Source organism: Heptranchias perlo, chromosome 3 (genome assembly GCF_035084215.1).
Source record: "Heptranchias perlo isolate sHepPer1 chromosome 3, sHepPer1.hap1, whole genome shotgun sequence".
Lineage (NCBI taxonomy): Eukaryota > Metazoa > Chordata > Chondrichthyes > Hexanchiformes > Hexanchidae > Heptranchias > Heptranchias perlo.
This window is the reverse complement of record NC_090327.1, coordinates 66459736-66487200: the sequence shown is the minus strand read 5'-3', so window position 1 is coordinate 66487200 and position 27465 is coordinate 66459736. Positions and strand designations below refer to the sequence as shown.

The window sequence follows — 27465 nt, the reverse complement described above, 5'->3', positions numbered from 1 at the left end:
AAAAGTCCCTAATAAACCACAGACACTATAGGCTTGAATCAGGGCTTTCACTGCTGGGATAACTTTGCCTTCATTGCTGCATCTTGCTTCATCCCATTTCCCAGCAAAAAAGGGAACATTTACAAATTCCACAGCCAGGTAGGCATGCTGTGAAGAGAGAAAGAGATATAGAAACACACAAAAAGAGAAATACAGAGAAAACAGAAACAGCCCACTCAGATGTCCTCTGTAGCACTTTTAGTCATGTTTAGGTTTTTGATGAGTGGCCCCTCAAGTATATGCATTATGACTAAAAATCTCACACTTAGGATTTATCTGATGTTGCCAGCTCTGGAAGTCATGTGTGAGGAAAATAACAGGCTGAACTTTCAAGAGTTAGGAGACTGGAGATGCAGTGGGTTCTCACATTGTCCTTTCACCTCCGGGCCCAGGTCACAATCTAGTCCAAACTGAATAGAAACATAGGAATTGCTAAACTAAATAAGACCAAGGTCCATTTAGTTTACCTTCTAACATTCTGCTGGTCGCATGTTACAACGATAATGCAGTTGTTCACTAATCATGGCAATCAATCTCTAATAGAATAAAAGTCTCTTCATTCTGTTAGGTGTGAGGATCCAACATGAAATGAGTTAGAACAATCTGAACTCAGTTCCCAGTGTGCACAGGTACAAAACAAAAAAAACAAATGTCTACCAAACTGACACTAAACTATCAATCTCACTGAAAGAGGCCACAGATGGATTGGTGTGGTTAGTGGAAAAATTGACATTGGTACAGCAGAGATGTCCTCCTGAGGTGTAGGTTAGCCCACATTGTTGAGGTAGAGTAGAGAAAGCTTTACTCTATCTGAATCATGTCCAACCTGACCTGGGAATGCACCATGCCAATATTGGCTGACAAACATGGAAAATGTTCTATTTCCCAGGACTAACATCCCTAATCTTAATGAATATAGAAATGCCCTTCCAAAAATAGAAAAAAAAAGTTGCATAAGTATTTAGGAATGCAGATAGACATTTATGGTATGGAGATGGCCTCCTAAACAGCATGAGACCTGCAAGACAATTAGGAACATAGGAACAGGAGTAGGCCATTCAGCCCCTCGTGCCTGCTCCGCCATTTGATAAGATCATGGCTGATCTGTGATCTAACTCCATATACCTGCCTTTGACCCATATCCCTTAATACCTTTGGTTGCCAAAAAGCTATCTATCTCAGATTTAAATTTAGCAATTGAGCTAGTATCAATTGCCGTTTGCGGAAGAGAGTTCCAAACTTCTACAACCCTTTGTGTGTAGAAATGTTTTCTAATCTCGCTCCTGAAAGGTCTGGCTCTAATTTTTAGACTGTGCCCCCTACTCCTAGAATCCCCAACCAGCGGAAATAGTTTCTCTCTATCCACCCTATCTGTTCCCCTTAATATCTTATAAACTTTGATCAGATCACCCCTTAACCTTCGAAACTCCAGAGAATACAACCCCAATTTACGTAATCTCTCCTCATAACTTAACCCTTGAAGTCCAGGTATCATTCTAGTAAACCTACGCTGCACTCCCTCCAAGGCCAATATGTCCTTCCGAAGGTGCGGTGCCCAGAACTGCTCACAGTACTCCAGGTGCGGTCTAACCAGGGTTTTGTATAGCTGCAGCATAACTTCTGCCCCCTTGTACTCCAGTCCTCTAGATATAAAGGCCAGCATTCCATTAGCCTTATTGATTATTTTCTGCACCTGTTCATGGTACTTCAATGATCTATGTACCTGAACCCCCTAAGTCCCTTTGGACATCCACTGTTTTTAACTTTTTACCATTTAGAAAGTACCCTGTTCTATCCTTTTTTGATCCAAAGTGGATGACCTCACATTTGTCTACATTGAATTCCATTTACCACAGTTTTGCCCATTCACCTAATCTATCAATATCGCTTTGTAATTTTATGTTTTCATCTACAATGTTTACAATGCCACCAATCTTTGTGTCATCGGCAAACTTAGATATGAGACTTTCTATGCTTTCATCTAAGTCGTTAATAAATATTGTGAATAATTGAGGCCCCAAGACAGATCCCTGCGGGACTCCACTAGTCACATCCTGCCAATGTCAATACTTATCCATTATCCCTACTCTCTGTCACCTTTCGCTCAGCCAACTTCCTAACCAAGTCCGTACTTTTCCCTCGATTCCATGGGTTTCTATCTTAGCTAACAGTCTCTTATGTGGGACCTTATCAAATCCCTTCTGGAAGTCCATATAAATAACATCCATTGACATTCCCCTGTCCACTACTTTAGTCACCTCTTCAAAAAATTCAATCAGGTTTGTCAGGCACGACCTACCTTTCACAAATCCATGCTGGCTCTCTCTGATTAACTGAAAATTCTCGAGGTGTTCAGTCACCCTATCCTTAATTATAGACTCCAGCATCTTCCCCACAACAGATGGTCTATAATTCCCCGGTTTCCCTCTCTCTCCTTTCTTAAAAAGCGGAGTGATATGTGCAATTTTCCAATCTAGGGGGACAGTTCCTGAATCTAGAGAACTTTGAAAGATTATAGTTAGGGCATCTGCAATGTGCTCACCTACTTCCTTTAAAACCCTGGGATGGAAACCATTTGGTCCTGGGGATTTGTCACTCTTTAGTGCTATTATTTTCTTCATTACTGTTGCTTTACTTATGTTAATTTTATCGAGTCCCTGTCCCCGATTCAATATAAGTTTTCTTGGGATTTCCGGCATGCTATCCTCTTTTTCTACTGTAAATACTGACGCAAAGTAATTGTTCAACATGTCTGCCATTTCCCCATTGTCAGTGACAATATCCCCACTTTCAGTTTTTAAAGGGGCCAACACTGCTCCTGACCACCCTCTTTTTCCTAATGTAACTATAAAAGTTCCTCGTATTGGTTTTGATATCCCTTGCGAGTTTCTTTTCATACTCTCTTTTTGTAGCCCTTACTATCTGTTTTGTGACCCTTTGTTGATCTTTGTATCTTTCCCATTCGCCAGGATCTGTGCCATTTTTTGCCTTTTTGTATGCCCTTTCCTTATGTCTTATACTGTCCCTTACCTCTTTAGTTGTCCATGGCTGTTTTTTTTGGCAAGTAGAGTTCTTGCCCCTCAGGGGTATAAACCGATTCTGTATCACATTAAATGTTTCTTTAAACATTTCCCACTGATCATCAGTCGTTTTACCCATTAACAGATTTGCCCAGTTTACTGTGGACAGTCTCTGCCTCATCCCATTGAAGTCGGCCTTGTCCAAGTCTAGAATCTTAGCAGCTGATTCACTTTTTTCCCTTTCAAACACTACATTGAACTCGATCATGTTATGATCACTATTGGATAGATGTTCATGCACAGTTAAGCCGTTAACTATATCTGGTTCATTACTCATTACTAAATCTAATATGTCTTGCCCCCTTGTTGCCTCTAGGACATACTGCTGTAGAAAACTATCCCGGACACACTAGAAATTCACTACCTTTCTGACAGTTGCTAGTCTGCTTTTCCCAATCTATGTGAAGGTTAAAGTCCCCCATTAAGACCACTATGCCTTTCTTACACGCTTGTCTAATCTCTGCATTTATACAATCTAGCACGTCAGAGCTGCTGCCAGGCGTCCTATACACAATTCCCACTATAGCCTTAGATCCTTTCCTATTTCTCAATTCAACCCATAAGGTCTCTGTTGGCTGCTTACCTCTCGTTATATCCTCCTTTATCATTGAAGTGATTTCATCTCTAATCATTAAGGCTACTCCTCCCCCTCTTCCATTTTCCCTATCTCTCCTGTAGACCTTATAACCCGGTATAATTAGTTCCCAATCCCGACCATCCTGCAGCCAAGTCTCAGTAATAGCTATCATGTCATACCCTCCAATTTGAATTTGAACCTGTAGTTCATTTAATTTATTCCTTATACTCCGTGCATTTGTATATAGAACTCTTAGTTGGGCCACACACACTAGCCTGACCTTCAGCTTTGATGCTGGGTTAATCGCCTTACGCCTTCTAGTTTTTATTTTATCTGTCGTGCCTAAAGTACACTTTCTTTCCGCTGCTCTATGCTTTTCCCTTTCACTTGTTCTTTAACAACTGTTTGTACTATTTGTATTGTAAATTTCCCCTGGGTCTTCCCCTCTCTTGCTGCTCTCAACTTTATTCCCTTCTGACTCCCCGTTCAGGTTCCCATCCCCCTGCCACTCTAGTTTAAACCTTCCCCAACAGCACTAGCAAACACCCCCGCGAGGACATTGGTCCCGGTCCTGCTCGGGTGTAACCTGTCACGCTTGTACAGGTCCCATCTTCCCCAGAACCAGTCCCAATGTCCCAGGAATCTAAATCCCTCCCCTCCTACACCATCCCTGCAGCCACGCATTCATCCTGTCTATTGATGATAATTCGCAGCAAACCCATTCTGAAAAGAGTGTAAAAGTCGAGCACACAGACAGTTCTAGGATTTCTTTCCTGTGAAATCCCCCTACGCCTTTCAAATATGATTCTAGGTGATCAGATTTCACACAATCGCAGAATCATACAGCACAGAAGGAGGCCATTTGGCCCATCGTGCCTATGCTGACTCTTTGAAAGAGCTATCCAATTAGTCCCACTCCCTTGCTCTTTTCCCATAGCCCTGTAAATTTCTTCTTTTCAAGCACTGTACATATCCAATTCCCTTTTGAAAATTTCTATTGTAACTGTTTCCATCACACTTTCAGGCAGTGCATTACAGATCATAACAACTTACTGTGTAAAAAAATTTCTCCTCATTTCTCCGCTGGATTTTTTGCCAAATGATCTTAAATCTGTATCTTCTGGTTACTGACCCTATAGCCAGTGGAAACAGTTTCTCCCTATCTCGTCTATATAATTATCTATCAAATTCCCCCTTATCCATCTCTGCTTTAAGGAGGGGGTTTAATTTTCTCGGTACTTTAGAGTCAGCACATGTACTAATTGTATATTAATGGGCAGTAATTCTGTGATTTGGTTTAATTTTTTTCTATTTGTTCAAGGGATGTGGACATTGCTGGGCAAGGCCAGCATTTATTGCCCATCCCTAATTGCTCTTGAGAAGGTGGTGGTGAGCTGCCTTCTTGAGCCCCTGCAGTCCGTGTGGTGAAGGTTCTCCCACAGTGCTGTTAGGTAGGGAGTTCCAGGAATTTGACCCAGCGATGATGAAGGAACGGCGATATATTTCCAAGTCGGGATGGTGTGTGACTTGGAGGGGAACGTGCAGGTGGTGTTGTTCCCATGTGCCTGCTGCTCTTGTCCTTCTCGGTGGTAGAGGTCGCGGGTTTGGGAGGTGCTGTCGAAGAAGCCTTGGCGAGTTGCTGCAGTGCATCCTGTGGATGGTACACACTGCAGCCACAGTGCGCCGGTAGTGGAGGGAGTGAATGTTTAGGGTAGTGGATGGGGTGCCAATCAAGCGGGCTGCTTTGTCCTGGATAGTGTCGAGCTTCTTGAGTGTCGTTGGAGTTGCACTCATCCAGGCAATTGGAGAGTATTCCATCACACTCCTGACTTGTGCCTTGTAGATGGTGGAAAGGCTTTTGGAGTCAGAAGGTGAATCACTCGCCGCAGAACACCCAGCCTCTGGCTTGCTCTTGTAGCCACAGTATTTATGTAGCTGGTCCAGCTAAGTTTCTGTTAAAGTGGCTGCTAGTTAGTGGCTGCCATCTTTTGCCCACACTCTAAAACTCCAGAGAGTATATATTTTCAATATACGTTAATCCACAGACACAGCATTAACATTTTTTTTCTTGTTATCCATTTATTAAGCAACAAATAATTTGCAAATTTACCAGGATTTTCTTCATTCCCACATTATGTTAATTGCCCTTACTTAAAGCTAGCACTAGAGCACTGGGAGAGCTGATTAGAGTTTCAGTGATTCCGATGAGCTCCACAGCATAGTTATTCTACCAAGTCTACCATTGCTATGTTTGTTGGAGAGAAAAGAGCAGCAAGCAGCAGGAGACCAACATCCCAGGAGCTTTGAGGCTACAGGAGATGGACTTACAGTGCTTGGTACTTTCCAATGCAGCAGGAGTAGTCATGATATGACGCGTTCTTGAGGAACAGAATGTACGGAGGGTGCAACTTGAAAGGGATGCGATCTCAGATTGTGTCAGCTCCTGAATCCAACCCAGCAGTCAGGAAGCAGTCTCAATGGAAGTGAGTGACAACTGCACTCTCATCCTTTATGTTGCTGAGTGCTTCCAACCACCAACAGGAGACACCATTCAGATAAGCCAGTATTCAGTTCAATGCTGCATCATTGAGGTAACAGATCCTTCCAGGCATCAAGGTCAACATGGCATGTACCACCAGCTGGGTATGCACACTCAGTCTTACCAGTGCTGAGGCATTCCCCCAATTAGGGTACGATATCATATCCCTTTAGGGTATGGTAGCATAGTGGTTATGTTACTGTACTAGTAATCCAGGTCATGAGTTCAAATCCCACCATGGCAGCTGGGGAATTTAAATTCAATTAATTAAATAAAAATCTGGAATTTAAAAAAAAAAACTAGTATCAGTAATGGTGGCCATGAAACTACCGGATTGTCGTAAAAACCCATCTGGTTCACTAATGGCCTTTAGGGAAGGAAACCTGCCGTCCTTACCCGGTCTGGCCTATATGTGACTCCAGACCCACAGCAATGTGGTTGATTCTTATTCGCCCCCTGAAGTTCAAGGCGGTGGCTCATCACCACCTTCTCAAGGGCAGTTAGGGATGGGCAATAAATGCTGGCCTTGCCAGCGACGCCCACTTTAAAAATACAAGGTGACACTGATTGCTCTCACATTGGCATTCATGCAGCTGAAACAATGCTCTCCCTTTTATCAAAAGAAAAGGTTACTGCTCCCTCAAAACTCAAATGGTATATGACCACCAACAGAAAATTCTGCAAGTTAATGTTCATTTTCCAGGGAGTGCTCACGATGCACACAATTTGGGGGAAATCAAGGGTTCCCCAGCTGTTTTAAGGGGAAGACAAAAAGCAAAGTGGCTTCTGAGATATACAGATTACCAACTCTACAGCACCTTTGCTGACCCGCCCCCCCGGATCAGTCATGAAAAGGCCTCCCATGGCATACATGAGCAAGGCAGAAATATAACAAAAGCAAACTTTTTGCCTTTTAACACAATGTTTCCAATCTTTAAACTACACACCTAGTGCCTTGTAGTACAAGCAGAATTATTGTAGTTTGTTACACGCTGCACAATATTGCCCAAGAGACATATGCATGCTTGCAAAAGAATACATCCGGAAAGAAAAGCCCCAGGAAGAGGATGAGAGGAACATAATCCCCATGCCTTACAAGAGTCAGTGTTCCAGGTAGAACAGTTCTGACAGGCGCTGATTAATGTTTTTTTTAAATTGAGATGTGCATACTGTCCTTTCTACAAATGGAAGGAAAGAATCCTGGACTTTGTAGTTATCTTTTAACTAAAATTACCTGGTTGTGTTTTTGACTCAGTGTTTCTTTTTTCTCCAGTGGCTATGTGCAAAATATTCTGTTTTCACATTACAAAGTAGTGATTGCAAGCTTAACAATATTGAGTATTTGCTTTTATTAAAGTAACAGCACATATGTCAATACATTATAAATTGATTTAATATGATCCCCTGGTGTTTCGCAAATGCATGTATCATGTCCTTTCTCGTGTACTACTTCTACGTGATATCCTATTGGACAGAGCAAATATGAACAATTCCTGAGAGAACTCCAGAGCACTTGCACACATTTTCTGTGTATTACAGACTCAGATCTTGCCTGTGTATCAGGAATAGTGTGTTGTATTCTGGCTGTGTAGATTTGAATGCTTTGGGATACTTTTCCTTTGATGTGCCCAGAGTCAAATGTTGGCAAGGGAATGACTTGAGAGGCATTCACCCATTCCTGTGATTCTGTATGCAGCCTACTACTACAGGTCAATTCTTGACTGCAGCCGTTAATCTTTGTGACAAAAACATGTCAGAACCAAACTTAATTACATTTTGGGCGATTACCCTCATTGCTTTGACATCAAGAACATTGTTGAGAGATGCTCCAATTGTGCTCACAGTCTGCCTGCCTGAGGTCTCCCTTGCAGATTTCACTAGTGCTACTCATTTGTAGCCCACAGGGCAGGTGACCCTTGCTGCACAATACTGCCCAACTGGGTAAAAAAATTCAGGACTTTGTCCAGACCAGCTTGCATTGTCCCATATAATGAAGCAAGTGAATTCCTCATTAGTTCATGTTCATGAAGGATCCTCCATTCCTTCAGTAGCTGTGAATGATGAAGTGGCCTAGAAGGGCCTGTGGCCTTGGTAATCTCCCCACAACAGCAATCAGTCCTCCTCCACCCATTATCAGTAAATCATTTTTGTACCCCTATCAAACTCACTGATGCTCTCTGAAAATTGTGGGGGTTAATTTCGATAACCCCTGAATCTGCACGCTGAGGTCACGGTACGCGATTAACCCCTGCCCGGTGGTTGAGATTCGTGCTGCCGAATCAACTCCATGATTTCTGCGTGCAGCCAGCGCGACCTGCGCTGTTGAGTGGCTGCACACATCACCGGGGGCCCGATGTGGGGCATGGCCAGCACTACTTAAAGGCAGCCTGCACCTCTTAAAGGGGAGGTGCATTGTCAATGCAGTTGGTGGAGGAGGACAAGTGGAACGGCTGGACCTACAAGAGAACGTGCACCGAGGTTCTCTGATGATGCACTGGAGGCCTTGGTGGACAAGGTGGACGCACAAAGTGGCCCTGGAGGTGAATGCCAGGAGCGTGGATGCAGTGCAGGAAAAAGTTCAATGATTTGACACGAGTGGTCAAGGTGAGTGAATGCAAGTGTCAAGTGGCACATCCTACCGACTGCACCACTGCTCCACGTACGACACCCCTAGTCATCCACCCACCAACAAAGGATTCCCATCCGTACGTAATGGTGCACTTTGGATGCTGCATCTCACCCTCACATAGTATCACTCTTGCAATCCACACACCCAGAACTCACAGGTCACACACACTGGCAGCTATTCTACCATGACAGGCACATCACGCAAACATCTTGCGGAACCCCTACTGACACACTTCCCTCTGTCTTGCAGGAGAAAGTGGTGCATAACAGCCTGCAGCAGCAAATAGATGAAGGACAGACATGCCTACACGTCCTCACCCCCATGGAGAAGACTGTGCTGGATATCATTGGGCGGACTGTCGCTGCGGCCCTGGCAGCACTGGAGGTATCAAAGATGAGGGTCTCAGCACACCTAATCCTTCTTCTCATTTTCCACATCTCCCTCATCCCACAATCTTTTCTGACTCATGTTGTGTAGATGGTGTCAGCACGCGCGTCTTACTTGATCCTCTCCCTGCTCCACAACTTAATCCGTCTCCCTTTGTCATTGCAGGTACCCAAGAACTGGAGTCGGCACCGTCCAAGGTGGGAGAAGGAGGACGACACTGATTATGATGCCACACCATCACTTGATCTAACGCTCGCTTGATCTAACGCTCACATGTACCAGCTCAGATACTGACACTGCATGTAGTGTAGAGGCTAGGTTAGAGGAGGCATCTGCATGTGGTACGCAGGAGCCGGGCAGGAGGAAAGGATACCGCAGGTGCCGATTCAACAGAGGGTGAGGTTGGACACTAGTTCTGCTGCCGAGGATTCAGATGATGACTTCAATGCTGGGACCACTGTTTTTCTTGATATATATTAATGACTTGGACTTGGGTGTACAGGGCACAATTTCAAAATCTGCAGATGACACAAAACTTGGAAGGGTAGTAAACAGCGAGGAGGATAGTGATAGACTTCAAGAGGATATAAACAGGCTGGTTGCATGGGCGGACACATGGCAGATAAAATTTAACACAGAAAAATGCGAAGTGATACATTTCGGTAGGAAGAACGAGGAGAGGCAATATAAACTAGAAGACACAACTCTAAAAAGGAGTACAGGAACAAAGATCTGGGGGTATATGTGCACAAATCATTGAAGGTGGCAGGGCAGGTTGAGAAAGCGGTTAAAAAACATACGGGATCCTGGGCTTTATAAATAGAGGCATAGAGTACAAAAGTATGGAAGTCATGATGAACCTTTATAAAACATTGGTTCAGCCATAACCGGAGTATTGAGACCAGTTCTGGGCACCGCACTTTAGGAAAGATGTGAAGGCCTTGGAGAGGGTGCAGAAGAGATTTACTAGAATTATTCCAGGGATGAGGGACTTTAGTTACGTGGATAGACTGCAGAAGCTGGGGTTGTTATCCTTGGAACAGAGAAGGTTGAGAGGAGATGTGATAGAGGTATTCAAATCATGAAGGGTCTAGACAGAGTAGATAGAGAGAAACTGTTCCCATTGGTGGAAGGGTCAAGAACCAGAGGACATAGATTTAGGTGATTGCCAAAAGAACCAAAGTTGACAGGAGGTAAAACTTTTTTACACAGCGAGTGGTTAGGATCTGGAATGCACTGCCTGAGGGGGTGGTGGAGGCAGATTCAATCATGGCTTTCAAAAGGGAACTGGATAAGTACTTGAAAGGAAAAAAATTGCAGGGCTACGGGGGAGTGGGACGGGGGAGTGGGACGAGCAAGATTGCTCTTGCATAGATCCAGCGCGGACTCGATGGGCCGAATGGCCTGCTTCCACGCTGTAACCTTTCTATGATTCTGTGAATAGGTCAGGCCACAGAAGAAGACTGATGGGTGTACACAACCAAACGCTTGGTGCACTAGAAAGCCTGCGCACAATGTCAAGGGGCATGGAGGAGTCCAGCTCCAACTTGGCACAGGGCTTTGCACAGAGCTTGGAGCCCATCCTTTCCCTCATGGAATGGGTGATCACCGCCATCCGCACACCTGTGGAATCCACCATAGTGCAACATCTAATGACCGATGTCTCAGCTTCCATTGCAGCACAAACAGATGCTTTCAGAGGTCTGCATGCTTCATTTGGAAGCTCGGACTGCTGCTTTGGAAGCTCAGACTGCTGCTATCGTGGCTCTGTGTACCACTGTAGAACGTGGCTTCCAGGGCATCAGAGCACTCCAGCTATCTGTTCTCCAACAGATCACCAGGATTGCTGAGGCACCACCCCGTGCAAGTGGAGTGGATCCATGGCAGTCGAAGCTGCTGTCCTCAGGGTGACAGCATTCCTGCTCCCACCCCTGCCACTCAACCAGTGCCCTGCTGTTGCCTGTCAGCCAGCCAGACCGACCAGACTGCTGCAGCCCATGCCAAGATGGTGCAGTCTGAAGCTGGGCCCTCCTGGCCCAGAGATGCTCGAGGTCATCTGCACCCTCCTCAATTGAAGGTCAGCAGCATTCCTCCATCCATGCTCCAGAAACCAGGGATGCACCTCATAGGAACATTAGGAAAGGAAAAGGCACTCGAACGGCAGGCAATTAGGGAGTGCACAAGGGTCAATAGTGTAATGTTGTTCGCATGATTTCATGTGTTGGTTTATAAATTTGTATTTGAAGTCTCAGTTGGTGGTGATTTTTATTTATGCGATGAGCTGCGGGAGGAAGCAATATGTAATCTGAAGGAGGACGATTTGATGGTCGTGTGGGAGAGGAAAGGTGAGGAATGTGGGATTGTTGGTGATTTGGGAAGTGTTGTTGAAGTTACTGGTATCGCTCATGAATAAGGTGAGCACGCAGAGCCCTGGCGGACAGGGCCTGTGCACCTTGTTGCCTCCTGCCTCTTCCTCCACGCACTGCATGTGGTCGCACACCAGCTGCACATTGAGGGAGTGGAACCCCTTTCTGTTCATGAAGATGGCTGAGTTCAGATGTGGAGCATGCAAGGCAATATTGTGCAGTCAATGGCACCCTGCACCATGGGGAAGCCTGCAATGCGAGCTAACCCTCGTGCTCACTCATTCTGCTTCTCTGTGTCAAGCGGGAACGTTATGAATCTGTTGCACAACTCGTACAGTGCCTCCGTGACCTCCCTTGTGCAGCAGTGCACTGTAAGCTGCGAGATGTTGCACATATTGCCAGCAGAGGCCTGAAAGGATCCAGAGCCATAAAAGTTCAGCACCACTGTTACCTACACAGCCATGGGAAATGCTGCCCTTGCCCTGCTCTGAGGCTGCAGCAGTTGACATATCTCCGTCATGACCTCTTTCGTGAACCGCAGCCGTCGGATGTACCAATCTTCGTTCATGTTGAGGTAAGAGTATTGATCCCTGAAGGCCCTTATTAGATATGATGTCCTGCTCAGTGCCCTGCGCCTCCTCCTCCCCTCGCAGCTTGACCTGCTCTGTGTGGCCTCTCTGTACGCTCCCAGTCGTATTCAATGCCCAGTGGGAGCCCTAGCAAGCCACCCATGGTTGCCAGAAATCTTGTTCAGCACACTGTTTTAAATGCCACCAACAGTAATGCAGGACCTGGCAGACCTCTCTCTATATACGATTGATCCGTACCTTTATGGAACCCTGCACTCACCTGACGAAGGAGCAAAGCTCCGAAAGCTTGCGATTTCAAATAAAGCTGTTGGACTATAACCTGGTGTTGTACGACTCCTTACATATATACTATTGCAACTATCTCCAAGTATAGGAAGCTTCAACAAACACATACAAATGTATCAGCAACCAGAAGCAATAATCCAGCATCTAACCTGCAACACCTGCATGATCCCTTTAAATAGTGCTGGTGGAGGGGGTCCTCCAGGCTGTCTATGACCTGTCCAGCTGTGCGTGGTTAAGATAGTGTATTGGCTGGAGTGTTGAGTTCCAAATTTGCATCTGTCCCTTTAAATCAGTGTTGCACACTGATCAAACGCATATTCTCCCTACTTTACAGGCTGCCAGCGTTTGTTATCTGCGCATGCGCAAATGCCTTTACCAAGATGGTGTCCGGCGCCTACAAAACGGGCGCTACACGGCCCAATTTATAGCCCTACGTGTCTAGGATGGTGCCTGCTTCAAGTGATGTGAGTGTGGATTGTGTGCGATGATCCCACTGTACCAGTTTCCTCCTTCTGGCTTGTGGCAAAAAAAATGGCAAAGGAGTTATATACAGGCATTGCTGTGCGTATTATTGCTGTAGTGACACTATCTATTTGTTTCATGCTGGAACACAAACAATGCTTTGAACCTGATAAAAGTAAAAATCATAGTTGCACAAGTTTGCTGTAGCAATCATTGCACAAACCAGGACTATTGTCATCTCTACAAACCTCTGCATCCCTTCGGCTCTGAACAGCTTCTCAGCCTAGGATATCCATAGTATCTTTCTTGTAACAGGAAAGGGTTTTCATCTGTTGCATGCCGTACCAGTCCTGGCACAGTAGCACCTGCTGAAGTCACCTTCTTCTGCAAAAAAAAAAGAACAGTATACATTGCTTGAGATGCAATTTTGCAGAGAGAAGCAACAATTCATAATTTTGTATATTACCAGGACTAGCAAATGAAATGTGAAATACCTTGCTAGTGGAAGATGGAAAAGAATAGTTAGTGTTTTTGTTTAGTCAGTTCTATCTGTGTATAAGGATAACTAGTGAACAATATTCTCAGTGGCTAATAAGCATGAGAGACGGTTCAGGCAAACATAGCTGACACCTTTAGAAAGGAATTTCTACTGATTAGGATAACTGACACCCAGCCATATATAGCAATGACGGTCATACCCACTGCTTACCTTCAAACTTTTCATCAATTTGGACACTTTCTTTCGTACATCTCTCCAGATGTGGCAGGTTGTACAAACCACGTTGATCTTTTATATGATTGTTTCCCATGCCTGAGCCTCTGTTTAGTGGTGGGTTGTCCTTCTGATGTGCAGAGGGCTTTTCCATGCTGTCAACAATAATCTGAAGGACCTTATAAGTAAAGTGAGCTTTTCTATGCTTTACCCCTCCAACTTGATCACTCCACAGCTGGATTGACTAACTTAGCATGATTTATAACATGTACATACTTTTTAAGGGAGGTTGATGGGTGATGCAGCACCATTATTGCAGTTTTTTTTCACATTGGTTTCTCAGTTGCACTTTCTGTCCAAGGCAGCTGGACTCTAAGAATGTGCAATGACTAAACCTGTGCGATCCTATGGGAGAAAAAAAATGTAATGACCAATCAGTGCACGAGTTGCAAATGAAATCTGTAGATGATCTAACGCTGGGCACTATAAATACTGCCCCTGCTTCAACTACTAGACGCTGTGTGGTAGTTCTGCCAGCTTGGCTCCATTTGGCCTGGCAGCTCGTCCCACATGGTTGCCGTGCCCCCAATGGCACAGTGCCTGTGTGCAAAGGTCAGCCAGGGGCTGGAATTTGAATAAATCCTTCACTACAGGTGAAACACTGCACCTAGCATTCTCAGTATTGTCACCTCTGAAATTTAGCTGTCAAAGCTTTCTTTTGTGTTACGTAAATATTTTAAAGTGATAATGTAATTCACCTGAAGAAACATTATTGCATTGTGAAGACATCATTGCGTGTCATATTGACAGTGGTTGTGTTCACTCTCCTGCCACAAAATGGAGTTGATGTTCACAGCAATATCAGCAGCTTCCCAAATAACTCCCCCCCACATCAATTTGATGAATGTTACTTTTGTACCAAACTCCCTGTGCTTTTATTTTTCTCACCTCCCTTTGTCATGATAAGTGATCCAACCAACTGAGAACTGATGCAATATGTTAACAGATGAGCATATTTCATACTTATTCTTCACCATCTTGCTGTGAAATTGTGAGTTCTAAATCTCATTTACACATTTACACAAAGAGTTGCACTTTATTCTGTTCTAATTCTAAATATGGAGTTCATTTTGGTGATCAGCAAAGGCTCATTTAATTAACTGCCTATTGGAGTAGTTTAATTTATAATACTTTGTAACAGAAAGTCAATTTTTCTTGACATATCTATTAACCTATATATATTATAGAATCTCAACCTTTTTATTATAAGATGTACAATTCATTATTTACAAACCAGATCTGCCTTTTGAATACCGCAACAAAAAGTCAACATTTATATACATGTATAATTCATGATATTTTTAACTACCATGTACCTAAGAGCACAGGAGAATTTATTCCCCTTCCTGTACAAAGCCACACCTTGTTCTTAGCCACTGGTAATTTTGGATTGCTGTCTCCTCTTATAAACATATGCAGTCTCACAGATCTCTAAATAAAGCGTATTCTTAAAAAGAAAATGCTGTAAATTATTTTATAGCCATTACAACCAATTCAGAAAGCATTTCAGCACTGTCCTACAATGATCTAGTGGATGTATTTTCACTGCACAGTTCAGTTTACTCTATAGTATAAAGCAAATTAATCTGCTAGAAAGTTAGTTCAATTTTTTCTTTCTGGCATTTCACCATAGGCCCCTACAGCTTTTTCATGCAATGTAATTACAGCTTGTGCCACAAATCCACAGTTTTACATCAACATATATTTAGCATTATGTAGTTTATCTAACTCTTTTTTTCTCTCCCTTCCCTCCAAGATGCTTATTAATTTCATTTAGCAGAAAACTGAAGATGTATAATGGAAATAAAATGAGCTGTAGCACTGACTAGCTTATGAGGAAGTCTGCCTACAATCAAAAGAAAGGAGATAGCTGTTTTATGTTAGGTTTATTTGTCCACAAAATGACCCAAAAGTCACATTGTAGTATATATCACACAATCACCTTCTTGAAAATGTCACCGTTTTAGACAGATGCAGATTTCTTATTCTCCACATCTTAAAAAAAATAAACATGAGTAATTAATACAAAAAATAGGGCAAATGCATCACTGTTTATGGAGAAACAATCGGCTGTATTGCACTGGACTTCCTCCTCCCACTAACAGACCACAAAGAGAAGATAGAACAGGGTGTATAAAATCAACAACAGTGACTAAGAAAAAGGTCACAGTAGCAACCTCAACACAAATCACACACAAGAATGAGTTTAGGAAGGAAAAAAGTACCTCTAGTTGCAAAACCAAAGTTATACATCAACACAAGTCAAAACACTTCAACACATTCTATGAAAATGTATTCATATTTAAACTTTTATTTTTATTATTCATGTGATTTTAAATTGCCAGTCCCTTTTTAAAAGTAAACCAACCACCAAAGTAGGGCTGCGGGTTTGTTAATGTCTTATAGAAAATTGCTTTCACAACCACGCAACCAACTGCACTCAACCATCAAGCTCCGAACAAGGTCACATGTGGAGTTTATACTTGAAAACATATGTACAAAAACCCTAGATAAGCAGCATTAGTCAATTGACTAAGGCAAAATCTCTGCAGCATGGTATCAACAAAATGTTCACCTAATATAAAAACTGAAAATGCTGGAAACACTCAGCAGGTCGATGGCCTGAAACGTTAACTCTGTTTCTCTCTCCACAAGTGCTGCCTGACGCGAGTCTTTCCAGCATTTTCTGCTTTTATTTCAGATTTCTAGCATCCACAATATTTTGCTTTTGTTAAAATGTCCACCTGTTTCTGTGGCCTAATGTTATGCATGTAAGATGAGAAGTCATTTGACATTTTTTAATTGGTCAGTGGTGCTATTGATACAGAAGTAATGCAAAATCACAGGAGGATCTTATTAAGAGTAATAAGCACTTACACCAAGTCGTATAATTATAACGTAATGGTTATTAGGCATTGTATGGAAGATCCTGAACATCATATGGTTGAATACTGATAAGTTTAAAATTTATTGGCTCCCAAATAGTTCAAAATTGTTGTACCACAACCCATTTAATCAGCAATTTGATCGAAGTAAAAGCAATTCCATCTAAATAGAAAGCATTCACAAAAACATTTTATACAAAAATGTTTAGACTTTTAAAACAGACTGTTATCTTTCATATACACCTGTCAGTAGATTGACTAAATTCACTGGATATTAAAACCAGGACAGTTGCGGAACATTTTTGCATGCATTGGGAATTTTATTCAAGACAATAGCTTTGGTATATCAGAGTATTATGCCTCATGTATCATGTACACAGTTATCTGGCATAAGCTGCAATCTACAGGGCTGTAAAGTGGCAATTGAGAGTATTTTCCAATGCTTTACGAATATAGGAATCTGGAGAATACTACAGTTATAGTGCAGTTTATGTTGTACATTTATTTAATATATGGGGACCATTAAAGGGATGATTCACATAAGTGAATTAAGAAATATTTTCAATCTGTCGGGCGTATAGTCCCCATGCTTGTAGACTTAGCATTTAATCAAAGCATGCAGGCACTTATTCCTGACGAAAGTGAAAGGTATCATTATTGTCTAATATTTTAGAAATGTGGCTATACCTTTTATAATGCATGAAAAAGTTGGATTTGAAATTAAAGTGCATTGATAATTATGACTTAGTGTGATGAACAAATTTTACCGTAGGGTTTTGTAATGGTATACTGCCTAATGTATTACTAGTCAGGTGGTAAATTATGTTGCATTTCTCGACTGATCAACAGTGCCACAGAAGTGTGGATCATGTCATAACTGGTAGACAGACAACAATTACATCACACAGTACAATTATAACTTAATGGTCTGTGATGTGAAAAATCAGTTTCACACACAACCTGAGTAATGGCCATTGAATAACTAGAATACAGAACTGAGCAGCTGTGCCTTACTAATGTTCTTTCACTTGTGAAATTAGCTCATGCCACAAAGCAGTTCTGAACTGTGCTCTTTCAAACTTATGAAAGGACAAAGGTAATGTATTGGACTGCCAGTGATATATCTGCCATTTTACTTCAGAATTTTCTATTAGGATTAATCTGTCTCACTTACTCTTCATTCACAGCTGTCTTTGTCGTTCAAACTCAAATTATACTTTATTTATATTTTCAGCTTCTGGTGTGTAAATTTAGAATACATTCTTACATTAGTGTGTAACATATATTCAGGCTCTTGGTACCTACAATACAGAAATTTGGCAGAAAAACTAGCAAAGATCAATGGTAGAGCTGAAATGTAGCTTATCACAGTGCTGTCTCCGAACAAATGAATTAAAATAGTTTTCAACATTATTTCTCTGTAAGGTAGGAGAAACTTTTAGATTGATTTTATGTAATTTAGTCTCCAGTCATATAACATTCTGTTACTTGACCTAAAATTCTCATCAAGCTACCATTTGAAGTTGGTGCAAATACGGAATACATGGTATCACAGATGTCATTCACTTCTTCCATTGAAGTTATGAAGCTTCAAAATCCACTCCAAAAATGTACTTCATCTTTAAAGCAATGTAGGGGGAGGAATTCCTGAAACGTGTACAAGAGAACTTCCTAGATCAGTATGTTTCTAGCCCAACAAGGAAGGAAACAGTGCTGGATCTAGTTCTGGGGAATGAAATGGAGCATATTTCGTGGAGAGCATTTGGGAAACAGTGATCACACTATTATTAGGTTTAGAGTAGTTATGGAAAAGGCCAAGGAAAAATCATATGTGAAAATACTCAACTGGAGGAGGGCTAATTTCAGTGAGTTGAAAAAGGATCTGGTCCAGGTGAATTGGAATCAAAGACTGACAGGTAAAACTGTAAGTGAGCAATGGGAAGCCTTCAAAGAGAGATATTTTGGGTACAGAGTAGACACATTCCCATGAGGGGGAAACAAAAGGCATCCAAAGCTAGAGCTCCCCGGATAACTAAAGATATAGAGATTAAAATGAAATTGAAAAAGGAAGCTTATGATAAATGTCGGGTTCATAATTCAGTAGAGAGAACCAAGCTGAATACAAAAAGTACAGGGGAGAACATAGGAACAGGAATAGGCCATTTAGCCCCTCGAGCCTGTTCTGCCATTCAATGAGATCATGGCTGATCTGCGACCTAACTTTCACGTACCTGCCTTAGCCCCATATCTCTTAATACCTTTAGTTAACAAAAATCTATCAATCTCAGATTTAAAATTAACAACTGAACTAACATCAACTGCCATTTGCGGAAAAGAGTTCCAAACTTCCACTGCCCTTTGCGTGTAGAAGTGATTCCTAACCTAACTTCACTCCTGAAAGTCCTGGCTCTCATTTTTAGGCTATGTCCCCTAGTCCTAGACTCCCCAACCAGCGGAAATAGTTTCTCTCTATCTACCCTATCAGTTCCCCTTAATATCTTGAAAACTTCAATCAAATCACCCCTTAATCAATGAAAAAGGAAATAAGAGGAGCTAAGAGAGTGTATGAGAATAGATTAGCAGGTAACATAAAAGGGAACCCAGAAAACTTTCATAAACACATAAATGATAAAAGGGTAGTCAAAGGAAGGGTAGGGCCGATTAGGGACCAAAAAGGAGATCTTCTTATGGAGCCAGAGGGCATGGCTGAGGTACTAAATGAGTAATTTGCACCTGTCTCCACTAAAGAAGAGGATGCTGCCAATGTCACAGAAAAGGAGGAGGAAATAGATAGGATAAAAATAGATAAAGAGGAGGTACTAAAAGGGTTGGCAGCATTCAAAAGTAGAAAAGTCACTGGATCCAGATGAGATGCATCCTAGGTTGTTAAGGGAAGTAATGGTGGAAATTGCAGAGGCTCTGGCCACAATCTTTCAATCCTTAGATTTGGGAGTGGTACCAGAGGACAGGAGGATTGCAAATGTTACAACGCTGTTCAAAAAAGGGGAGAGGGATAAATCGGGCTATTACAGACCAATCAGCCTAACTTTGGTAGTGGGGAAACTTTTAAAGATATTAATCGGAGACAAAATTAATTGGCATTTGGAAAAATATGGGTTAATAAATGAAGTCAGCACAGAATTGTTAATGGCAAATCATGTTTGACTAATTTGATTGAGTTCCTGATGAAGTAACAGAGGGTTGATGAGGATAGTGCGGTTGATGTCGTGTATATGGACTTTCAAAAGGCGTTTGATAAAGTATCATATAATAGACTTTAGTAATATTGAAGCCTATGGGATTAAAGGGGCAGTGGCTGCATGGATACGAAATTGGCTAAGGGACAGAAAGTAGGGAGTAGTGGTGAACGATTGTTTTTCAGACTGGAGGGAAGTGTGCAGTGGTGTCCCCCAGGAGTTGGTGTTGGGACCACTGCTCTTTTTGATATATATTAATGACCTGAACTTGGGTATACAGGGCATAATTTCAAAGTTTGCAGATGACATGAAACTCGGAAATGTAGTAAACAGTGAGGAGGATAGTAACAGACTTTAGGAGGACATAAACAGACTGGTGAAATGGGCAGACACATGGCAGATGAAATTTAATGCAGAGAAGTGTGAAGTGATTCATTTTGGTAGGAAGAATAAGGAAAGGCAATATAAACTAAATGGTACAATTTTAAAGGGGGTGAAGGAACAGAGAGACCCGAGGGTGTACATACACAAGTCTTTGAATTGGCAGGACAGGTTGAGAAGGTTGTTAAAAAGGCATACAGGATCCTTGGCTTTATTAATAAAGACATAGAGTACAGAAGCAAGGAAGTTATGCTAAACCTTTATAAAACACTGGTTGGGTCCCAGCTGGAGCATGGTGTTCATTTCTGGGCATGACACTTTAGGAAAGATGTCAAGGCCTTAGAGAAGGTGCAGAGGAGATTTACTAGAATGGTACCAGGGATGAGGGACTTCAGTTACGTGGAGAGACTAGAGAAGCTGGGACTGTTCTCCTTAGAGCAAAGAAGGTTAAGGGGAGATTTGATAGAGATGATCAAAATCATGACGGGTTTTGATCGAGTAAATAAGGAGAAACTGTTTCCAGTGGCAGAAGGGTCGGTAACCAGAGGACACAGATTTAAGGTAATTGGCAAAAGAACTAGAGGCAACATGAGGGAAAAAAAATTACACAGCAAATTGTTATGATCTGGAATGCGCTGCCTGAAAGGGTGGTGGAAGCAGATTCAATAATGACTTATGACTTTCAAAAGGGAATTGGATAAATACTTGAAGTGGAAAAATTTGCAGGGCTACGGGGAAAGAGCTGGGGAATGGGACTAATTGAATAGCTCTTTCAAAGATCCAGCACAGGCACGATGGGCTAAATGGCCTCTTTCTGTGCTATATCATTCTATGATTCTAGTAAACTTCACCATGGTGTGATTTAATACCCACTATACAGTTGAAAATTAGAGTTACCTGTCAACAATAATGACCTTAGAAACGAATGTTATGCTCGAAATGTATAAACAAAGACCAGCCCTCCTATTCACAATAGCTTCAGCCTCTGTCCTCCCCAACTGTTTGAACGAACAGCTCCCAGCTGATCCACATACACTATCTGTCAACATTGCAGTAAAGACCCTTGTCCATTGGGCATACATTTTAAACAATAATATTCGCTCAGTAGCAATAAATTATACTTATAACTAAAAGAGGCATCGATCATTCACGCTCTCAAGTAAATGTCGAATAGCAAGCAGAATGTTTCCAAACAGTAGCTGCAAGCACAGGACGCTCGAGTCTTTTATATTTAAGCAGTGCGCTGATTTGTTTTCGCACATGTACCAGACTCACGAAGTGCGAAGCATAATCTAACACAGAGCATAATCACAAAATTACTGGTTGACTGTAAACGAATTGAAGTATCCAGCAATAATAAGCAATGAAGCAGTGTTGCTGATTAATTATAGGGGAGTTACCAAAGAGGCACCACAATTATTGGAAAAGCTATGCATAGGTCCGTTTAAAACTCAGTCTGATCGGTGTAGTATTTCCAAAAGCTTTAGTGATAACAGAATTTAATGCCTGCATTAAGTTGGCAGCGTGTCTGTATTTTACCGTGAGCTCAATGTGCTAAAGTGACTTGCATAATATTTCTAAGTACAGTTCTTATTGAAACGATTAACATACGACATGATGTACACAGAAATAACATTTTACTTAAGGAAGTCGTGGTGTATTTGCAATGTGCATTTCATTAAGGCTACTAACTGACATACCCAATATTTATGACGGCTATTACTGCAATGATACCGATATTTACTATTAACCTCCCAAAACTGTGCCAGCTGAACGATGTACGTGATCGGCTGTCAGACCTGCATTGGCGAGAACCGTGATTTAAAATGCTCTATCTGCATATTTTAAAGACTGGTCCCGAACGTTACATTTGAACACTTCCGGTCTCAGGAAAGGTATGACAACATTCTTTAGATGCTGCAGAATTGTATCCTTACAAAGCATTACAGGAACCAGCAGAGCTACACCTATCACAGAGCGCATTTGCAACATTATTCCAAATGGTTATTTTTATACACTGGCTTCATACTAAAATTGTGTTTATCCCCCACTACCAACACACCATTAGCATCTTAGCATGTCTATATTTGCAAAGATTCAGATGTTGTCTGCACTTTCAGATCTGAACGGAGCAAGTGTCGGAGGCATTTGCAGTGCAGTGTCTGAATGGCAATTACTGAGGGGCCAGCTTACTTTAGCAGATTTCTGTTTGTTTTATTGAATGTGCTGTATGCTTTTCTTTTCCGACAGTTATTGCTACAGCGATTTGGCATATTGAGTGTAAGTTACCTCCAGAGCTGTCCTAGCTGAAGGATGTGGATGATTGACTGCAGGAGCCAGATGCAGAAGGAACACGAGGATGTCTTGTTGCCTTTGCTGGTGTTACTGGTCCTGGTGGTTGAAGGCTGTCGCTGTGGAGATCGGGCATCGGTCTCGCCGCCTCCCCCAGCGCTGCTCAGCACCTTGCCATCCACGGGACTGGTGCTGTTGGCACCGGCGCCGTTGTTAGCGCTGAAGTCGTGGATGAACCACCTGAAACTGAAGACCTGCACGGCCATGGAGCCCAACACCACGAAAAAGAGAGTCAGCCCGAACCACCAGTAACGGGAATGCAGGTAATAGTCCACCGCCAGCCACACGTCAGTGCCAACGTCGGAGAAATAGACAGTGACCGCGGCCACGATCCACAGACCGTCCCACAGTGTGTACCTCTGATCCCGGGAGAAGCGGAGGCAGCGACCCCGGCACAGCCCCGTGCAACAGCGGGAGGACAGCTCCGCTGAGCCGGGCTCGGCGCTTACCCGCTCCCTCTCCTGCTCCTGCTCGTCCTCCTCCTCCTGGTGCTGCCCGTGGTCTTGATGCTGCCCGGAGTTGGTGTGCTCGGAATTTTGCAAAGGAGTAAAAGCCACGTCGCTCTTCTTCTTCATCTTTAACAGCCCGTCCGACTTGGCAGCCATGAGGCTCCCTCGTCCTCCTCCTCCACTCCTCCTCCACTCCCTCTATATCTCTCTCCTCTTTCCTTCTCTCCCACCTCTCTCTCTCTCTCTCTGTGCTGTCAGTGAATAGGGCGACCTCCACTTCCGGTATGTGAGACTGGTTATACACCACTAAACTTCCGCTATCTCTTACTGATGGAGAGACCTGCCCATTTCAAAGAAGAAAGGGAACTCGGATTGCTCACGCTGAATGGGCATTCGCACAAACTTCAGTTGTGAAGAAAGGTTCCCCACCTGAAACGTTCACTTGTTCTGTTCTGTCCACAGATGCTGACTGACTGACCTGCTGACTGTTTGCAGCATTTTCTGTTTTTGTTTCGGAATTATTCCAAATTACTCAGGAAAATACAATGAAGGTAACTCCTAGAACATGCTTACTTTAGAGCACTCACTGTAGGTCTGATTATTGGGATCACTGTACAATATTTTACAAATACATTTGCTGCATTTTTGATCTTACAGTAACTTCCACCCATAGGCTTTTTAGTTGACCACACCCTGTTTATTAATTCAACATCACCAAAAGCAAAACAGTATTGGCAGAGGAAACAAAATAATCACCAGTAGCACAAACAAAATAATCATTGGTATGGCAAACAAACTAACATTGTAGAGTAAATATATGTTCAAATTAGGAAGCTTGCCAATATAATGAAAATAAAAATTGGTGCAGTATTGATATTCTGCCAATAGATGTCACTAGCACAAAAATATTTATTTTGAAGTATGCTAAAGATGTCTAAAGGTAGAGAATTATTACCGTGGCAAGTTTTTCTCTATTTTGATGCCTTGAGTCTGACATTAGATTCCTAGAAATTGGATACAAGCATCTAAGTGGACTTTAAAAAATGAACATAAAGCAGGATACTGCAGATACTGAAATACAAAAACCAAAAAATAATAATGCTGGAAACACTCAGCAGATAATGTAGCATCTGTGGAGAGAACAGACAAGTTAACATTTCAGGTCTGGTCCCTTTGTTAGAACTGCAAGATATTACAGATAAACAGCATTTGAAAAGGAACAGGGGAAATGGAACGGGAAACACATGCAAACACACACAGGATAAGAAATAGTATGATCTGTAAATTGCTTAAGGGGAGAACAGGAGATGGTTACATGGCAGGAGTGATATTAGCATGAGACAATAGGAGGCATAATGAGAGAAATAAAAGACATATAGGAGACACAGAAAGTGTGTGAATAGCTTAAAGAGGTGGAGGATCGGCAAGTAGAAAGGGAAGCATGAAAAACTGGCAAAGCGGAGCAACCTGCTGGAGCTTGGTGGAAGAAAAAAAGCAAGTTGATACCAAGGGTGCAGACCACTTTGCCAGCATTGTGTTCCAATGGAGGGTTTCACCCCCAGCACCCAACCTGCTCCTTCACCCCCCAACCCCTGCCATCACCAGAAACGCCAGCACACCCATTCCACATTGTCAGCACTTCTTGCCAGAGAGAAAATAGGAGAGAAAATAAGATCTGAAGTCATTAAAGTCTACTAAGGACAGAGTGCTACAAAGTAATTAGGTTAAAGATAAGGTGGTAGAGTTTCCGCTTTGGGCACAATCGGGAAATTGCACCCAAAATGTGCCCAAAATTGCACTGGTTAGGTTACAATTCAAGTTTCCGATAAAATCATTTGCATAATCACATGTAAAATCTTCCATGAACCAGCGCAATCGGGCAGCTTAATAGAACGTAATCATTTTTTATTTCTTTCCATTAAAAAGTATTCCTTGATGTATTTAAGAGGGGTAACCTGGTGCAGTTTTATTAATACAGCTGAAAATGGGTTTATCATCAAAAATAAGCATTTTTAATAAGAGTGTCCAGTCCTCATGTGAGTTACATGATTTAAAATCACTGAAAATGACTTAAAGAAAACTATACTGAACTATTTAGTAGTTTCATCAGTTTGCACTAGTCAGTTTCTTCGTAAATTAGATATTTTTTGATAGTAAAAACTTAAAATGTGCCTACTAGTGCCTGTACGCTAAGAAAATGAATGCAATTTGAAGAGCCTTCCCGAACCAGTGCAATCGGCGGAATCTTGCAATTTTGACCTGGGGGCGTGGCCAGTTTTGTGTGTGGGACAAATCGAATCTTGAACCAGCATTAAAGATTGCGGAAAACACGAACGAAAGTGGTTTGGGGCGTTTAAAATTCCCTGATCTTTTGCGCTGGTTTGGCCGATTCTGCTCAAATTGTGCTGGTATTACTAATGTAAACAAGCGAAAAAGCTACACGAAGGTGTTCCTTAAGCTTGCTTTGAGCTTCATTAGAACAGTGCAGATGGAAAAAGAGAGATCAGAATGGGACTGGGACAGAGAATTGAAGTGGCAAATGACAGGAAACTTGGGGTTACACTTGCAGACCAAATGGAGGTGTTTATCAAAGCAGTCATTTGATCTGCATGTGGTCTCCCGAATGTTGAGGAGACTGCATCCTGAGCAGTGAGTGCAGTATACTCGGTATGGGAATGTACGCTGAAGCTGTTGCCTCACCTGGAAGGAGTATTTGGAGCTCTGAATACTGTTGTAAGAGGAAGCGAATTGATAGGTGTTGCATCTCCTGCATTTGCATGGGAAGTTACCGGGGGAAGGAGAGTAGCAGGTAGGGGTGATGGAAGAGTGAACCAGGGTGTTATGGAGGGAACAGTTCCTTCAGAAACTAGAGAGCGCAGGGGGAGAGAAGATCTGTTTGATGGTGGGATCATGTTGAAGGTGTCGTGAATGGAAGAAGATGATCTAAGTGCATTATTTGGTTTTGTCTCCTGCTTTTGGCACATAAACATGGGTGAGCTTGAAGACTGTGCATTGAATACACAGGGCCTGGCTATAAACACACACTACATTTACCTTCTTCATCTACAACTTGCTGTATGTCGGCAACAAATCTGCTTCTCTCACATCATGTATCTTTGGGCTGTAACCTAAAATCTGATGATCTTAACCCTGAACTTTATTTTTTAATATTTTTTTATCGTGCTTTGCTTGCTGAGAGACTTTAAGTTGTGCATGATTAAGCATTAACATCAACGTGCCTGTCAAGTAGAAAGGAAAGCAGATCATTTATGACATGTTGCTTAATATTCCTAGTTTTACAATCCTAAACCAAGCAATGCTTTTTACTACAGTTGGAGCCTGAAACTTTTTGGAACATCTTGAGTTTGAATCAGCATTTTTGTAAATTGTTTATACAAAAATAATCAAACTGTAATATTTGACTTCAACTCACTTAATCACTTAAATTGCAACTGAATCTAAAATAAAATATTTCATTATATAAAGCACAATGTTTGACAAGTTGCCCATGAACAAAAGATAACCAACATATATTTGACTGACAATATTCAATGCCCTTATGCAATTAAATTAAGAATAAATGGAACATTTTGTGTTTGGACCAGAATTATATATAATGGAAGTGACGGGAAAGTAATTTGGTATTAAAATTTTATGCTCACATCATGTATATTCAGTAACAACAAACATTGCTGAGCATGAAAAATTATGTTATGACTTCCTACATATACAAAGCTGCAATTATGCATCATTTCAGTTACCTAAAATATACTTCCTTTATGTCTTCCTTTTTCCTCAACCGAGGATTCCCCTCCAATGTAGTTGAAAGGGCCATCGATCGTGTCCGTCCCATTTCCTCCATTTCTGCCCTCCCCCCTTCCTCTTCCTCCCAGAACTATGAGAAGATCCCCCATGTCCTCACCTTCCACCCCACCAACCTCCACATTTAACATATCATCCTCTGCCATTTCCACCACCTCCAGCGCGATGCCACCGTGAAACATATCTTCCCCTCCCCGGCCCTTTCAGCATTCCAAAGGGATCGCTCCTTCTGCGACACCCTTGTCCACTCTTCCATCACCCCCAACACCCGCTCTCCTCTCCACGGCAACTTCCTGTGCACGCGCAGGAGATGCAACACCTGCCCCTTCATCTCCTCCCTTCCCACCGTCCAGGACCCCAAACATTCCTTCCAGGTGAAACAGCAATTTACTTGTACATCTTTCAATTTAGTATACTGTATTCGCTGCTCACAATGCGGTGTCCTCTACAGTGAGGAGACCAAACGCAGATTGGGTGATCGCTTTGCTGAAAGATCCATGAAAGATATTATGCAAGAACAATGCAACAACTTGCATTTATATTGTTATCATGGATAAGAAGTCTGCCGGCTTAAAGAACTACCAAAAAATTATTAGCAAATTTAAAGATATATTTGTCATGACTGTGGTCTCTGGTTTATTACCGATCAATGT

At 42.3% G+C, this 27465-nt stretch overlaps 1 protein-coding gene across 2 annotated transcripts in view; it reads right to left on the bottom strand.

Moving 5' to 3' along the window:
- Window positions 1–23355, bottom strand: part of xkr4 (XK related 4) — a 230755-nt gene extending 207400 nt beyond the window's left edge. The window contains exon 1 of one of the 2 annotated variants that reach the window (XM_067980028.1): window positions 22479–23355. In XM_067980028.1, the coding sequence (XP_067836129.1) occupies window positions 22479–23146 (668 nt within the window). In that variant the 5' untranslated portion in view covers window positions 23147–23355. The remainder of the gene's footprint in view (window positions 1–22478) is intronic. The other variant, XM_067980025.1, reaches the window with a different exon arrangement.
- Window positions 23356–27465: the final 4110 nt, after the last annotated feature.